The 17336-nt window shown below is 39.7% G+C and overlaps 1 protein-coding gene across 2 annotated transcripts in view; it reads left to right on the top strand.

Moving 5' to 3' along the window:
• Positions 1–17336, top strand: part of IMPACT (impact RWD domain protein) — a 73119-nt gene that overhangs the window by 41478 nt on the left and 14305 nt on the right. The window contains exons 9-11 of one of the 2 annotated variants that reach the window (XM_019526446.1): positions 4601–4691; positions 8821–8955; positions 15056–15142. In XM_019526446.1, the coding sequence (XP_019381991.1) occupies positions 4601–4691; positions 8821–8955; positions 15056–15127 (298 nt within the window). In that variant the 3' untranslated portion in view covers positions 15128–15142. Of the gene's footprint in view, positions 1–4600; positions 4692–8820; positions 8956–15055; positions 15143–17336 lie in introns of those variants that run through there. The other variant, XM_019526437.1, reaches the window with a different exon arrangement.

Genomic DNA, 17336 nt, shown 5'->3' on the forward strand with positions numbered 1-17336 from the left:
TTTGACCAAAAGAAATCTCATGAGGTTCAATAAGGATAAAGTCCTGCACATGGGACAGAACAATGCCACGACTCAGCCAGTTGGTTCCCAGCGTGTACTAAGCAGCAGCTCTGCAGAAAAAGACCTAAGGGTAACAGTGGACAGTAAGCTGAATGAGTGAACAGTATGCCCTTGTTGTGAAGAAGGCTAATGGCATACTGGGCTGCATTACTAGGAGCGTTGCCAGCAGTTTGAGGGGAAGTGATTATTCCCTTGTATTTGGCACTGGTGAGGCCACATCTGGAGTCCTGTGTCCAGTTTTGGGCCCCTCCAATACAGAAAAGATGTGGACAAATTGGAGAGAGTCCAGCAGAGGGCAGTGAAAATGGTTAGGGAGCTGGGGTATATGACTTCTGAGGAGAGGCTGAGGAAACTGGGGTTACTTTGTCTGGAGAAGAGAAGACTGAGGAGGGATTTAATAGCAGCCTTCAACTACCTGAAGGTTGGTTTCAGAGGATGGAGCTGGACTGTTCTCAGTGGTGGCAGATGACAGAACAAGGAGCAATGGTCTCCAGTTGCAGCAAGAGAAATTTAGGTAAGATATTAGGCAAACTTTTCTCACTAGGAGGGTAGTAAAACACTGGAACAGGTTAGCCAGAGAGGTTGTGGACTGTCCATCCTTGGAGGTTTTTAAGACCTAGGTAGACAAAGCCTTGGCTGGGATGGTCTTGCTTTGAGCAGGGGGTTGGAGTAGGATGACCTTCTGAGGTTCTTTCCAACCCTAATTTTTCTGTGATTCTATGAAACAGTCATAGGGTGAGTTGGGCTCTGTCAGCACAACCCATGCTTGCCCATCTGCTTCCGATGGCCATGTCCAATGGGGCCCCAAATTCTGTGGTTGGCCATGCCCACTAGCAGCAAAGCCCCCAAAGTCTCTGGCCTATCAGTAGAATTGGAATGGCTCTGTGGGCTATATATTTGACCACCCTGATTGATCTAGGTCAGTGTTTCTCAACCTATAGGTCATGACCCAAAAATGGGTCACAAGAATAGGTCATGACCCAAAAGTGGGTCACAAGTGAAAGGGCTGTGGACAAACTTTTAAAAAGGATTCTCCTTTAAAGGAGACAAAAATGGGAAACCGTGGCTTTTCACTTGCAGGCTGACAGAGTTCCAGCCTGTGAGGGGCTGCTTCCCCCCCCCCGCCTCACACTGTGGGCCTGGGGCAAAGGGGCAGCAGGTCAGGAGAGAGGGCTGCACTGGGTCAGGACTAGCCATTGATGTTTACAAATGGGTCCTGGTACAAAAAAGGTTGGGAACCGCTGATCTAGATGATGGGTGCTCTAAATGTGGTTGCATATGCCTTGAGTCAGTAATAGGGTTGGCGTGGTAGCGTGGCAGTGATGCTCCAGGAAGCATGCAGAATGCAAGGGGGTTTTGTGGTATTTTTTTTATTGGACCAGCTGTACAATTGGGAGATGTTAATCAAGACTTGAGGAAGGGCACTTTGTTTGCAAAAACTTGCTTAACATTTTTCCCAACTATACTGTTGGGTCCAGTAGAAGAGGATCCAGCAGTTCAGAGGTCTGCAGTGAAGAGGATAAAGGGTTTGGATAGCAAGTCAAGGAGAGGCTGAAGGAGCTAGGCATGTTCAGCTTGTGGAAAAGACACTTAAAAAGAGGGGACGTGATAGCGGCCTTCAAATACTTGAAGGACTGCCATAGGGAAGAGAGAAAGCACTTTTTCTCTCTTGCTGCAGATCGGAGGATTTGGACCAGTGGCTTGAAGTTGCAGGAAAGTAAGTTTAGACTGGATATCCAGAAATAACTTCTTCACTGTTAGAATATTGAGGCAGTAGAGTAGACTGCCTTGGGAAGTTCTGGACTCTCCATTGCTGGAGGTGTTCAAGAAGAGGTTGGACAGCCGCTGGGGTTGGGGTGATTTAGGTGTATGTTCTGCTGTGGGTATTTCCCAAGCTTCTGGGCTTTGGTGATTTGTCCTCTTCCCACCCCCCTTTCTACTGTGTGTCAGGATGTTTTTAAGGCTTCCTCAAAGACATTGGGTATTGGCTACAGTCAAGGTTGGGTGTGTCAGTGCTCCACCTGAGACCAAAGCCAGACGTTCCTAGCTAGAGGATCTTACCCCTCCACTCAGGGTTAAATTGATTGCCAAGTTTAGGGTCAGGAATGAATGTTATCCCATGATTATATTGGGGGTGGACTGGTGTGGTTTGCCTTCCTCTGTAGCGGAGGGGTGTGACCTTCTGCCTGTGAGTGCTTGAGCATATATTGATAGAATTTCATAGAAGCAGGACATCGGCTGCCGTGGTTCCCATACTTTAGCTTTGGCATGTTAGGTCTGTGTTGTGTCAAGACTGATAACAGTGTTACAGTTGAGATTTATCATGTGTATGGGATGGTTTGGATAGGGATGATCTTTCTTTAGGCAGGGGATTGGACTAGATGACCTCTGGAAGTCCCTTCCATCTGTGCTTCTGTATGATTCTATGGTTTCACCAAAAAAATTTTGCTTTTCATATTGATTCAGTAAAGTGCTGAATGCAGTGGGACTATTTATATGGGTAAAGATTTGCTAAAGTACTTTCCTGAATCAGAGCCACAGAGAGAAGTGGGTAGTAGTAACTTGTATAATTTGTATGAAAGACCAGCCAAACATTTTTTATTAGAGTAAAATTACTGATTGATAATATTCATTTAATATTAGTTAACAAATCCTACATAACAAAATATACTCTTAAAAGATGAAAATTTGTTGTTTTTCCAGGTGAAAACAGTTCTGGACAAATTGTATGAGAATAAGAAAATAGAGAATGCTACACACAACATATATGCCTATCGGTAAGCTGTGATTAAAGAACTTTCAGTGCACTTTTGCAAGCTTTTGAGAGGTGTTGAAGAAGTAAAACACTGTTCAGAGGGAATCCCTCAAATAAATTATTCTCTTGGCGAATTAAATCAATTTTTGGCATATTTCTTGGTCAGCCATAACTGTACATGAAATGTGTTAATATTCATTATTGGTATATGAACATATAGAAATCATGAGATCAGAGATGTAAAATAAAGGGAAAGCTAGAAACTTTTTAAATATATGTTCATGACTCTTAAAATGCATCTGGATTTAAATAAAGCATTAGAATACCTACAGTGTGATAGCATGTGCTTTGAGAGCACCCTACATCATCAGTTTTTCTGTATCTACTCATGCATCTTTGGAATATTGAGATTAAAAAAAACCCCTGCTCGTACAGAGTTTATTAGCTCTTAGTGAAATTGGGAGGGGAAGTGGGATAGGGGAGGAATCCAAACCCCCAGAGCTCAGTAGAATTAGCAAAGAAGCCTGTGATCTGTAGCACCAGGGATAGATACTGACCAGTCCTCTCTCACGTGACAGTAGTATGGCTGTAGGAAATGGAGATGTATACTTCAAGAATATTTAGGACTTAAAAGTTAATCTCTGCTGCATCTGTCTGTGATGAGAGAGTTTAACTTCTTATTGCTGCGTACCTGGCACTTGTCACTTTGTGTCACCAAATTTTCTTAAAAGCAACATAAAAACCCTATTTTGCTAACATGACTTCTTAAGTACAAAGTTACAGTGTTACAAAGTTATGAAATCATTTAGGAAACAAGCAGTTGGACACCAGTTGTGCGGAGGATTTTATTTTTGAAACTGGATTGAAACCATTCTGCTTTCATATAAACTAACTGTTCTGGGGTATATAGTTCTTGTAATGTCCATGTACAAAGCTGTTCCTGGCAGAAAGTAGAATGGGAAGTTTGGAGATAAATCTCAGGAGTAATTTCAGACTGGCGATGAAAATCTCAGCTTCACTGAAATCAATGCCTGTTTTACCAGAAGCCCTAGAGTTTCGTGGACTCTCTTCCTGATATAGAACTTCTTTTTGTCTCTGATGTAATTTTGGAGGTAATATCTGATAAGGTATCCATAAAATCCATCTGGTAAGGGTAATATCTGGTATCAGTTTGGGGATCACTTCTGACAGGATCATAAGAGATTAAGGTGGTTTTGATGTGAAAGTATTTAATTTGAAATTTGATCACCTGGTTTCTAGTCTTGCCTTTTCCATAGACTCCCTTTGCATGCTGGGTAAGTCTTAAATTTTATGGATTTTTTGGTTCTGTATCTTTGAAATATAGGGTAATAATACTTTCTTACAATGCAAGCAATAATACTTGCTTACTTAATGCACTGTGTAAGCAGTAATATTTGCTCATGCAATGCTGTATTAAGGATGACTTCATATTTGTAAAACATTTTAATTCGAAGTTACTTGCCAAAATCCTTCAGGTCTAGTTAAGCTAAGCCTGCCTAGACTAGGTTATTTTACTTCGTGATAGTCAATTGCCAATTTACATGAGGGAGTCAATGCACTTGTAAAAGCCTGTAAAGACAGCCACCAGACATTTGTACCTTGATGTAAACCACAAATATTTATTTACCTCAAGGCTCATCCTGTTTTCATGCACATATCTATTATGAAAAAGCAACATTGATACAGTGTTTATGAAACTGTTCTAAGGTATCCTAGAAGTCTTCAATAATATTTTGTATTGCATCTAATGCTGTTTATTTTTAGAATATACTGTGAAGATAAGCAGACATACTTACAGGATTGTGAGGATGACGGGGAGACTGCTGCAGGTGGACGCCTCCTCCATCTCATGCAGGTTAAAAGGCAACAAACTTTGTCTTATCAGCTCCTGTACGTGTGTGAGGAGACTGTTCCGACACACTGGAAATCCAGTGCATCAGAACAAACTTGATTAATCAGGTCTTCTGGAACATGAAAATTGTGCTTCTAAGTCATGTATTAGTGTCACCACACTGAAAAATGGCAGTGGGATGCCTTTAAATAAAACACATTTGATAAGCTTTATTTCAGAGTGTCCTGCTGCCACTTTTTCAGCACGGGGATGCTGATACGTGTGATGTGAAGGTGCTTTTAATTAGTGTGGCTTGCTGCTTAAAATGCCTGGAGCATCATCTCACTGCATGTGTAAAAATGCCCTAGATAGTTTTACATTTCTCTTCAAAATCAGAAAAGTTTAACAAAATCGTCTTAATTCTTGCTGTGTACATAGCCTATCATATGAGAGTATTCTGTATATTACTTAGCTTTTCAAAGAAGTGAAACAGAAGAAAGTATAGAAACTTGGCCTTCCAGCTCTTGGGAATATAGACTTCACTTGTGTAGTGCCACAGATAAAGTAGGTTGTATTTCATATACAGTTTTGACAGCCTGTCTGTTTTTAAGAGAAGAATTGTATTGACTCCCTATTAAACTGACTCCCTATACCTTTTGTAGCACAAAAGAATCAAGGCAAAAGGCAAAGCAAGTATATAGGAAAGATGTTGGGCACCAGAGGACATCCTTATTTACAGGAGAAGTCAGTTGACTTAATTTCTCATTATGATTTTCTTGATAAAATAGGGACTTGTATCTAAAGCATGTGAGTAGCACTTTTAAATAAAGAAGATGGGGCTCCACCCTGAATTCTTAGCCTCATGTTCACACACATTAATTTTAGAAGTTCCCTCACAATAGGAACCGTTAATTTAATTTTTTTCATGTATTATTTCAGCATTTTAAAATGAAAACCAATAATGTTGCTTAAGCCTGTAATATACCATCATTTACACACATTTGCCCCTTTAACACACAGCCACACAGAGTACTCACAATTTTCTTGAAATGTTCACTTCTAGTTCAGCAGTTCTACCAGTCTCAGTAATCCCTAGTAATTCCCCCGCTTACATGGGATTATTTCATAAAATGCTTATTTTGTTGATCGTCACTTAAGTGACATTCCAGGACTTGTTTTAATGTTCTCCATTTTTTAATTTGGAAGTTTTTGAAACCTTCCTTGTTAGCTTGTGGCCAATCCTATTTTATGCAAAATATACAAGAAAGTACACTGGATATCAGTGTTTGTGTAATAAAGTATAGTCATGAAAATTAGTTTATGTAGACATTGTATTTAGTGATAGCTTGCTTACTCTGAGAGTTGTTTTGAACGTGTGCACATTCTTTGTCTGTAAACGGTGTGAATTTAGTTGCTCTTAAAAGTGCACCAGGGCTCTCAACATTTCACATATATCACACAATCAAGTGACATAAAGTGTGATTTCTCAAGATTCAGTGCCTATCAGCCATATGGTCAATAATGTTTAATCATAGTTACTGGAGAGTGTGTTTTGAAAGAATAATTCTGTATGGATCATAAAGCACAATACCCAAAGGTAAGGAAATATAGGAGTAGTAAACAGTCAAAGTTAGCTGCTCACTGAGTTCTCTTGATTTCCTTCTTAAAAACACTTAAAATTGATGATACTCACTGAAATATTATGCGAGTTAAACCACTTCTTCTGTTGCTATAGTTATTGCTTTTATATGAGATTTTATGGCATTTATAAGTATATCACTTTCAACATGTCCAATCTCTGTTTTTTTTAAAACGATGTGTCAAGAATTTAAACCATAAATTCTCTCTTAATTCTCTGATTTTCTTATCTCTGGCCTAAGGATACTCCACCCAACATTACAAAGGAGGTTAAATTAACCTCTGCCATTGGAGGAACTGAGGGAGGAGTATTAGTTCACAAATAGCTGTCCGTGGAAAAGAGGATTGACTGTATGCAGTTAAATATGCTCTAGTTCTTCCTTTTCACATTCTTTTGAATAAAGACAGTTTGCAGTAAATCGCCATCTAGACATTGCATCGTAAAAGCTACACAACAAAAAATGGGCATATTTCCTAATCACTGAAGGCCCACGTAGCCTCTTCTGCAATAGCATTCTTATCTTGTGTAAGATAAGCTAAGAACATTTCAATCAAGATAGCACTTTCCGGTTAAAGTTAAAACTGAGAATTCAAAAGTTATCTTGGTATCTGCTTGCTATGACAGTTTATTCTTGAATTCATAGCTGCTGTGAATGTGAATTTTGCAAAAACAGCCCCAAACAATCTTTTAAAGATAATTTCCTTAACTTTTCCTATATTGGAATATTTTAAGTATTCAATCTGATTATGTTTTTACAATTACATAAACAAGGACAAGTTTTCATGTCGTACATACTTATCTGGCCTAAGGATGCCTGAGCCGCTGAACATGTAATTATACTGGCTTACTTGTGGGTCCATTTGTTATACAGCTTCAAATTTTATACCTAAAGTTACAGTAGTGTTACTCCATTGAAGTTCATGAATACGTCAGAAAATAATTTAGTCCAATAAATTAATCATTACCTATGGTTTGTGCTTTGAATCTTCAAAGAAGTTCAGGGAAAGATTTTCAAAAGGACCTAAGGGGGTTAGGCACTAAATCTTACCAACATTCAATGAAAGTTAGGCACATAACTTTCTCAGGAAAGAGTATTTTGTATTTCACCTAGACTTCTTATGTATGTTTACTCCTGGTTTTTAAGTGTATTTTTATTTCAAAATCTAAACATTTTAGGAAATTGTAGCTGGAAATAGCAAGCATGATTGTCTTATACAAGTACATTTGCATAAGATTTAACCATAGTGAAAATTAGCCTCCTGCAAAACGTTGTCCTTATACAGAATTAAAAAGAATCCCAATGAGCTAATTACAGGTGCAGCTCCACCTGTTGAACCCAAACTGAAAATTAATCAATTCTTGTAGAAGCGATTTAGCATTTCCAGGAGTTATTTAAATCAAGAAACATTTCTTTTGACATGTTCCTGATATTTATTCTTAAGGATGTCTGAGGAATAAATGAAATTGTATACAAGCAAATGGAAATGTGTAAAATTTATACAAACTGGTGGGTTAGTTTTTTTTTTTCCTGAGAATACATTCATTCGTACCTGTCAGCATTTGAAAGTGATAAAAAGAGATTGGGGAGAAATAATGGGGCTGTGAAATGCTTAGGGGCGGCTAACAGAGAACAGGGGAGTAAAGAGAGCAAAAGAGGTAGGAAATAGGCAAGAACTGGCATTGCAATGAATGATAGTTTTCTCTGTCTAGGGGAGACAGGGTTTCTGTTTTCCAGCAAAATATTGACTATCAAAGGGCAGGGTGGGGGGAAATCTGTTTGAAGGAGGAACTGGCATAATATTTAGAATACCAGAAGGGGTAGATGATGCAGTTTTCCAGTCAGTATTCATGCACAAGGAATTGGGTGCAATGAAAAATAAAACTTCCAGAGAATTTTCTGTGCTTTTCATTTTACAACCCAGTGCAATATTAAATCAAGATTTTTTTTGTTTCAATTTTACTCCTGTTTTTTTTAAAAAAGGTCTCAAGTTCACTATGTAATTGTACTTAAAGCTGAAAGCATCTTTCATAAATGCATAGAACTTTGTATACCATACTCTACCATACATTTTAATGAATACATACATTTTGAAAGACTCTTTACAATTAGTTCAGTGTGGGAAGGGAACTTATTTCAAAACTGAAGACCTCTTTGCCATTTAGGTCTCCTCCTAAGTGCTATTGTAGCAGTAAGCTAGACCCTGAGCATTAAAAGAGCATTCCCAAGGGCTCTGCTTTATCCATATGTTCCCAGGCTGCTGATTTCAGCAGTCTTCAGAACACTGGCCCAAGATGTTACCTCTAATATTTTGGGGCACAGTTAAGAATATGGATACACAGTGTATTCATGCGGCAGGGATTCAGACTACAATACAAAGAACATGTATTTAAAAACAATAAATGTGATTTGATAAAAATCCCTTTAAAATATCTGAATTTCTTTGGGGAAAGAAATGTTTCAATGTACAATACTCTAGTTTTACTGTTGATACATAAACTTTTTTTTTTATACAGATTTTGAATGTCCGTAATGTTTTGGTTGTGGTATCCCGCTGGTATGGAGGAATCCTGTTAGGACCAGATCGTTTTAAACATATCAACAATTGTGCCAGAAATATACTAGTGGAATACAACTATACAAATTCAGCTGTGAGTTTTGACTGATAGACCAATGGTGTTGATTTTTCAATCTGTGTAAATTGCCATATGCAGTTGCAATCCCTGGAGCTATGAAAATATGCATTACTTGAGGATATTTCCTGGGGTTGGAGTGTTGTTGTGGCTGTTATGATTGAGGAAATGTATGCAAAGGTGTGTGTGTATGTGGGGTTTTTTTTTTTTTGTTTTGTTTTTTTAAAATGATACTCTTTATAGAATCAACTACAGTTGGGGCAGATATTTGACACTATTTTGGGATCCAAAGCACCGTTCTTCAGGTCATATTGTATATGTTCAGTATCCTTCATGCTACGGTAGGATTGGAGGGTTGTTGTAGCTGTGATAGTCCAGGAAAAATATTTGGGGAAAGGGTTTTTTGTGATGTCTTTTATTTTAGTTGGGAGAAGCTGGGTCCTGAGATCTCAAAACAATGCTTTGTATCTGAGAGCTTGGCAAGTACCTCTCCCAGCTGCGCAGTTGATTTAGTAAAGGGTATCACAAAAGAAGCCCCATGATGATCTCTCCTATGGTTATCTAGAGGCATGGTTGATAGTAGAATGGTAATAAAAGTTTCTTTAGAATTTTATTTCTGTATTATCATTCTATGGGTTTCTGCTGGTTTCTAACTTTTTTTTTGGTATTTTCTCTTGGATTTGTAAAGATCACTTTTGACCACAGCAATAATAATAATTTGAGGTAAACTATTAACTGTAAAATTTAAATAAATGCTAATACTTGAATGGCTTATCTGCAAAATATGTAGTGTTGCCATCCTCACATTAAAGTCCATTCCTTCATAACCAAATTTGTGATGGATAGTGTTATGAGAGACACCGTCGGGTGACAAGTAGATTAAATGAGGGAAAAAGCCTTTTTCTTTTATTCACTGCTAGTAAGGACTAGGCAAGTGTTCTTATCCCATTTAAGTCTACAGAAATGTTGACATTAACTTCAAAGAGATTGGAGTTTGGTCTGATAGCAGCAATTGTTTCAACATGTTACTTGTTTTAATAAGCTTGTATCTAAGGTATTTTTCAATTTGATGTTTTTCAGAAATGATAGAATGTATTTTGTGCTGCTTGTACAATTCAAATGTTTGTGATTTGTTAAACAGAAAGTAGCTCTCAGAATTACTGTGGACTATAGTTCATTATTTTAGCTACAGGAAACATTACAATATATAAATAGTAATACCAAACATTTTCCTTGTTCAAATAGACTAGAAGAGTTAATACCAATAACCGTACACTCTTAAGATAAGTTTTTAAATGGGATCCAGCTGACTTACGGGTATACATCTTAAATTGACTTTCATGGAGATTTAAAATCCACCTAAATCACTTAGCAAAATTTTGGAAATTTCATAAATTGTGTATAATTTTAAGGGATTGTATAATATAGACATCGATACTTTTACAAGTTATTACCAAGTCACCTGGCAGTGTTGTCTGCAAGTCTAGTGCAGAACTATATTCCTTTTCCAGTGAGCTTGAGGAACTGCTCGCTAGGGCCATGCGAAATGGGCCCTATTCTATTCAGATTTGGATATGGCCCAAATTGGGGGCAGTGATTCAGTCCGTTGATTTGGATCACTGTCCCTGATTCGATTTGGTGAATCTGAAGATTCGATGCTGATTTGGCGATTTGGACACAGACACAGCTTTACAAGTTATTTTCTACATACCTTGAGGTAGCAGGTGCAGCTGGGATTGCTGCAGTGCTGGGGCACATGGAGCATCCTACAGGAGCACAGGGGGGCTTTCCAGCGTGGTTGGCAACAAACCCGGAAGTGGACCAGAAGTATTTCTGGTTCACCTCTGGGTCTGCCAGGGAGTGCACTGGGGTGTCCCCCCACTCCCCTGGCTCGGCAGTTGGCCACAGGGAGACCCTGGGTGCCACCCCTGACCCAGGAGGCACCAGTTGCTGAGCCGGGGTGGGGCATGGGGGCCCCCCCGCGCGCTCCCTGGTGGATCAGGAAGTGTACTGGAAGTGCTTCTGGTCCACTTCGGGGTCTGCTGCCAAACACGCTGAGGACCCCCTGTGCTCCTGTGGGACACTGCATCTGCCCCACCTCCGCAGCGTTCAGAGCCCCTGCTACCTAGAGGTATGTAGAAAAAACATTTAAAGCTGTATCTACATCGGAATCTCTGAATCTGTTCTAATCTCTTCAAATCGATTTGGAGAGATTAAAGGGTCCTCTGATTTGATTTGGATTTGGAGATTTGGCCACCTAACCGGGCCGAATCTCCACCGAATTGAATCAGGAACCATAGTTTCTCACAGCCCTACTGCTCACTCCTGCTTTTGACGAAACTGCTACAGTTTTAAGCTTGTATGGTTCTATGAGGCCTTCCAGAGTAGTGTATCAGTTTGGGGATCACTTTTGACAGGGTAATAAGAGATTATGGTGGTTTTGATGTGAAAGTATTTAATTTGAAATGTGGTCACCTGGTTTCTAGTCTTGCCTCTTCCATAGACTCCCTTTTTAATGCTGGGTAAGCCTCTTAAATTTTATGGATTTTTTGGTTCTGTATCTGTGAAATATAGGATGATAATAGTACTTTCTCACAATGCAAGCAATAGTACTTGCTTACTTAATGCACTGTGTAAGCAGTAATATTTGTTCATGCTATGCTGTATTAAGGATGACTAGATATTTGTAAAACATTTTAATTAGAAGTTACTTGTCAGTATAGATTATCTAGAGAGGTTGTGGCACCTCTGTCACTGGAAGTTTTAAAATGTAGATTAGACAAATATTTGGGATGATTTGGACACTGATGGGCCTGCTTCAAGTAGGGATAGTACTAGATGGCCTTTTGAGATGCCTTCAGCCATATTTTTCTATGATTTTTAGGATTATATTCTCTTCTGTTTTGCCCCAGATAACTCACATATGCAGATGTCAGGTCTCATACCTGCAACACTTCACCATTCATGCTATTTTTACTGTCCTTAATGTTTTTGGGGTTTTTTTGTTTCTCCTTATACAATAAAATGTAATATATGTACACAATTATCATTTGTAAAAAGTTAGAGTAATTTAAAGCTAATTATGTAAAGAAATACTTCAAAAATACACTTCTGTCTGAAAATATTTTTGTATTTTAATGCAAAAATATCTAAGATTGGAAAAGGACGAATTCCCCTTTTCTTCATTTGACAGCATTTTGTACTTTTTTCACTTTCTTGTTCCTGTCAGTTGATTAGCTTCCTCTTTTGTTTGAGGGGAGGGTTCTTGCTTTTCAAATAAGCACTAAAACTATTAATAGGTTATTTTATAATTCTCTCTGACTCTTGGAAAAGTTTTCCCTTTTTGCTAACTTTCTTAATTGTAGTAAGAATGCAACCATACATTTCAGTGTGGTCCAAGAGTTGATCTTTCTGATTTTTCAAGCTAGTTTCCAGTTAGAAGTCAGATATTTGTAAATCATCATAAAACATCAGAATTTCATGACAGTAAGAAGACAACAGGTTATTGTATCATATGTAAATGTGTTTAGTATTTATTGCATACCTAAAAATGGATGGCCCTGCACTGTGGCTGGCACCTGAACACTATGTTGATTTGAATAGAGAGCCATTAGAAGCATACATATGAATACTGTATTTACCAGACTTTAAGGTAAAATTAAGGAAAAATTATAAATTTATGAAAAGGTCATAATTTTTCAGGTATAGAATTTTATTATAGGAGGGTTATCTTAAATGTATCTGCTGCTACTGCTACAGTGTAAAAGCAGTGGCAGGGAGCAGGCAGCTGGGAGGGTCTGGTGGCTGAGGGACTAGGTGGCCCCCTTGCCCTCTGACCTAACCCACATCCCAGCTCTTCTTCTGTATGCAGGATGCACCCTGCACCTGTGGTGACTGCACTCCCTGCTGCCTGTCTACCTCGTGCCTGCCCCTGCAGCCCTGCCCTGGTTCCTGTCTCCTGTGGTCTTTGTCCCTCACCCTCCCACAACTTTTGTTCCCCTGCTTTGCGGAGCCTCTGCCACTTCCCCACCCCTGTACCCCACAGCCTCTGCCTGCTTCTCCCCTCTCTTACTGACAGATACAGTTGCAGCTCCATTCCTTCCCAGGGCACCGAGCATATGGGAGTGTGGCCCCTGCCCAGCCATACAGCTATGTTCTAGGGCTGGGGCTGGAGCTGTGCTGGTGGTGATTGACTGGGCAGGGTTTTCCATGTGCTCCATGCCCTGGGAATGACTGGAGCTGGAGCCATGCCTGACAGTAACTGGGAGAAAGGCGCAGAGGCTGTGGTGGCAGATGATGTAGGGGGTGGGGCAGAGGGCTCAGGGGCAGGCAGAGCTGGGGGAAGATGGTTGCTGTGGCTCTGACTGTCTGAGTCAGGTTTGGAGTTGAAGTCAGAGCTGGAGCAGCTGCCTTCCCCTCCCACCTCTGCCCTGTACTCAGATTCAAGAGGAGGGGCATTTTCCCCCATGCTAAATGGGGGGGGGAATCTTATCTTGGTTTTGAGAAAATAGAGTCATTGTTGGAGGAGGTGGCATCTTTTTAATGATTAATGTTAAACTGGGGTGAGCGACTGCAGACTACTCATCAGTCTCTCCAATGAAATATAAATCTGTGGGTGAGTCTGTGAGATATGGCCCCTTGCAAACTTTATATCTGCTAAGAGCCCTGCTGGAAGCCAGAGCTCTGACCCCCTTCCCTCATCCACACTAGTTGTAAGAGATGAGGTAAGGCAAGACTTGAGTTATGTGAGACATAGGTGCCTGGGAGATGTTATTTTAAATTTGTTGGGATTTTATTCTGGATCTCCAAAATGGTACATCTTGCTGTGCCAGGTGTTCAGGATGTGGGATAAATCCCAATTCATGTCTGCTGGTACTTTGGAAACCCAGTACCAGGCAGCAGCTCCCAGCTGCACGTGCACCTTTTAAAAGTGCGTGGGGAGCCTAAGATTAGGCAGCCATTTCCCACATGCTGGCACATTCAGAGAGAACTTAAAGGGAGTGCCTAGTCAGCCCAGCATAGGGGAGCCAATTTCCAAAGTGGCAAGGGTAAGTGGGCAGCCCATCAATGAGGAGCGGCTCTCTAGTTTAGACGTCTTGTATGCCCTTTAAATTAATAACATCTATGCCATACATTCAAATTAAAGCTTAGTACAAACCAGCCACCAAGATGTTCCACATCCACATTTAATGTGGAACATGTTTGTGGCTCGTTTGTCATTTTATTGCATGATTAAATTGTTTGTATATGTGGCACAAATTGTGTGATGCATGTAAAGTCTGTTGGGGCCATAGAGGCAGATCCCTTCATTGCATCTGTACTATTGCTTGCAGCGTAAGAAATATCCTTTCACGGGAGTGCCTGGGACCACTGCTTAGGTAGCCAGCTGAATTTATAGCCCTCAGCTGGACCCTTTGTAACATATTAACACAGTAGAACCCACAAAAGTTGGAGCAGTTGTAATTGCAATCCCCCAAACACCAGTCTCAGTGTTGTCAGGTGGAAGGTGAAGAAATCCTTATTTCAGCTTGCTGATTTCTCCTTGTGAGGAAAACTATTGCGTTTAGACTCGATAATCCACATTAGCTACATTCACCTTTCCGACTTCTGCCAACACTGCGTTGGTCATGGGTGTGATCAGATGTGATCCTTGCCAACACAGATGTGTAAACAAAATCCTTTGGTGTGTTAAAATTCGGCTTTTACTACTCTAGCCTGGTTTTCAGAGGGAAGGTGTTTTACACACTTTAATGTGCCCTATTGTTGATGTAGCTGCAGTCCCACTAGGAACAGTTTGCCAGTGTAATATACCAGTATTACTCTCCTGGAAATGGGCTCTTGTTGTAGAAAAGGCTTAGCTGTATCTATACTGAAGACTTCTGACGTAGCCATGCCTATTTAGGATTTGAAGAGGTGAGGTCCCTAACTAATATACCTGTGCCATCACAAAGCCTTGGTGTGGACATAGTCAGAATTGTTACAAATCTCAATGAACAATATTCAGAATTCATTATACCATAACTGGTGCCTAGTGTATGACTGAAAGATCTTAGCAGTGTAGAGAAGAGCACAGCTGTCTTAATAGACTATAGTCATGTTTCTTTTGATTTTCTTTCAGGAAGAATCGTCTAAACAATTGGGTAAGAACAGAAGAATAAGGAAGGACAACAAGAAGAAATCTGAACATTAATAAATTTTAAAAGAACCTGTTGACAGCGTTCAGTTTGCACATATCTTATAAAGTCCTACATTAAAAACAGTCGTATCAGATTCAGCAGAAAATTTAGGATGGCCTTAGCAGCATTTTCACTTTCTTCTGTGGTTACCTCGGTTGTTTTGGAGTGGGGAATGTGAACAAATGATTTTGCCATACATTACAATGAATTCCAAAGCATAACAAAACCAGTACTTTATAGCTTTCACCTTTTAAGTGACTCAGAATATGGATTAACTGTCCTCTGTACTGTCACTAATCAAATACCTCTTTTGTACTGGAATCTTAGGGCACTTTTACACATGTTCTGACATGTTCCAATTAGAATGCGTCAGAGCACACTCGATTAATTGGGTGTGCTGGAGCGTTCTGATCAAAATACTCCAGCGTGCTCTAGCATCTCTTGCATTCAGCACCCCTGCGTTTCAGAATGGCAGTGGGGGCGCTTTAACTAAAGCTTGTTGAAAGCTGTAATTAGAACAGCTCCCAAGAGCCACTCTGCTCTAATTACAACACCACCCCCACCTTGGAGCATGTGTATAGGTTCCCTTAATTGCCCTAATTTCTCCTTAGTTGAGTTCTTCATTGGAATGATAGTACTGTAACTTTTGTAAAAGATATTATGTTTGAGGATATTGTCTATTAAAACTTTCTATGTTTGAGAAGAAAGCAAGTAGCATGCTGCTACATGGACTTTCTTGCGTCTGCTTTGTTGTTGAGCACAGCATTAGAGTCTGCTTGATGACGTAAAAGACCCATTGGAAGAAGTGTCAACCTACAGGAATGTAAAGGAATCACTTTATTAATTTATTGAGGATTTGCTGAAAGTGTCAGATTGTGGAAACTGGCTGAATTTATCAGTGGTGAGCTGTGAAACTGAAAGAGCCAATGATTTTAGATCAGGAAACAAATTTTGAAATGTATTTTGAATTTAATTATGAACATATTAAATATATGAAATATCAGTCCTAGTGATTGCATTTCATAGATTTTTTTCAGTATCTTTATTTCTCCTTCTGCTGGATTTTTGTGTAATGCATTAACAATTTAAGCCTTGCTACTATAAAAGGGAGTCATTTGGTATTAAGGACCTGCTATGTGGAGACTGGCAGAAGCAGAATCTAGTTTTTTATATTTACACCAGTGGTTTCCAACCTCGGGGCATGACCCAAATCAGGGTTGTGGGAGGTCCACTCCTCGCTCAGCCCCTCCTGCCTGCAGGGCTGTCCCAGCGCATGGTCTGCAAAGCACTCGCCTCCGCTGCTCCCCACAATCCTGGTGCAGCCTGGGTTCGGCTGGCACTGTCAGGCATGAATGAGTAGGGGGTGGGGGTCGCGACTAGGATTTAGGGTTGCAGCAAAAAAGGTTGGGAGCCACTGATTTTATACTTTATCCCTTACTTGCAGAGGATGTAGTGGATAATTTGATGGATATTTTTCTTTTCTACTGTTTTTTATCTTTTAATTGCTAGAATTCTGTTAAGTTTTAACAGTAAAGCTACTTTCTTAACCTGGTCTGTAGTTGAAACTTTTGCTGGATGATGATATCAGTTAATGGCATGATTTTAATACTGACATTTCTATACCAGAAAAATCATAGTGCAGATACAGTGGTAGTAGCATAAAATGTGTTTGTGATATTGTTGGCTTGTAAAAGTGATATAAACTATGCAGCATATCCACTGTTTTGCCAGCCTGAGTTCTATCCGTGTCTAGAGCTCACCGGTGTAGCTTATGCCACCAACCTGTCCTAGTGTAAAGTTGGCCTAATTAAACTAGTTACTCCAAAATGCCTTGCAGAAATGGAGAATGTTTTAGCATTTAGTCAGGATGAAGTTGCAGCAAAGGAGCCTAATGGACTGACTGACTTTTCAAAAGTACAGAATAACCACAGATTCTACTACAACAAAGGGAGTTGCAGGTTATCAGCATCTTTGGAAATCAAATTTTTGCATTGATTTCTTGACTTTTACCTTTATTCAGCTACAGCACCTAATTTTGTAATGTCACTTGTGTTTTGTCTGACACCTGCTTTTGTAATTAGTAAAGGGAAAGCTGTAGGGGAACTAATTTAAAGCAGTTTTGAACCTTCTCTGACTGCACTGTCCCTTCTTTTGTTTAATTATTTTACTGATGGAGTCTTTTGAAGCTAAAATACTGCTGTCTGTTTTTGGCACACTACTGAT

The sequence above is a fragment of the Gavialis gangeticus genome, unplaced genomic scaffold, assembly GCF_001723915.1.
Source record: "Gavialis gangeticus isolate Ggan-Ray unplaced genomic scaffold, GavGan_comp1, whole genome shotgun sequence".
Classification (NCBI taxonomy): domain Eukaryota; kingdom Metazoa; phylum Chordata; order Crocodylia; family Gavialidae; genus Gavialis; species Gavialis gangeticus.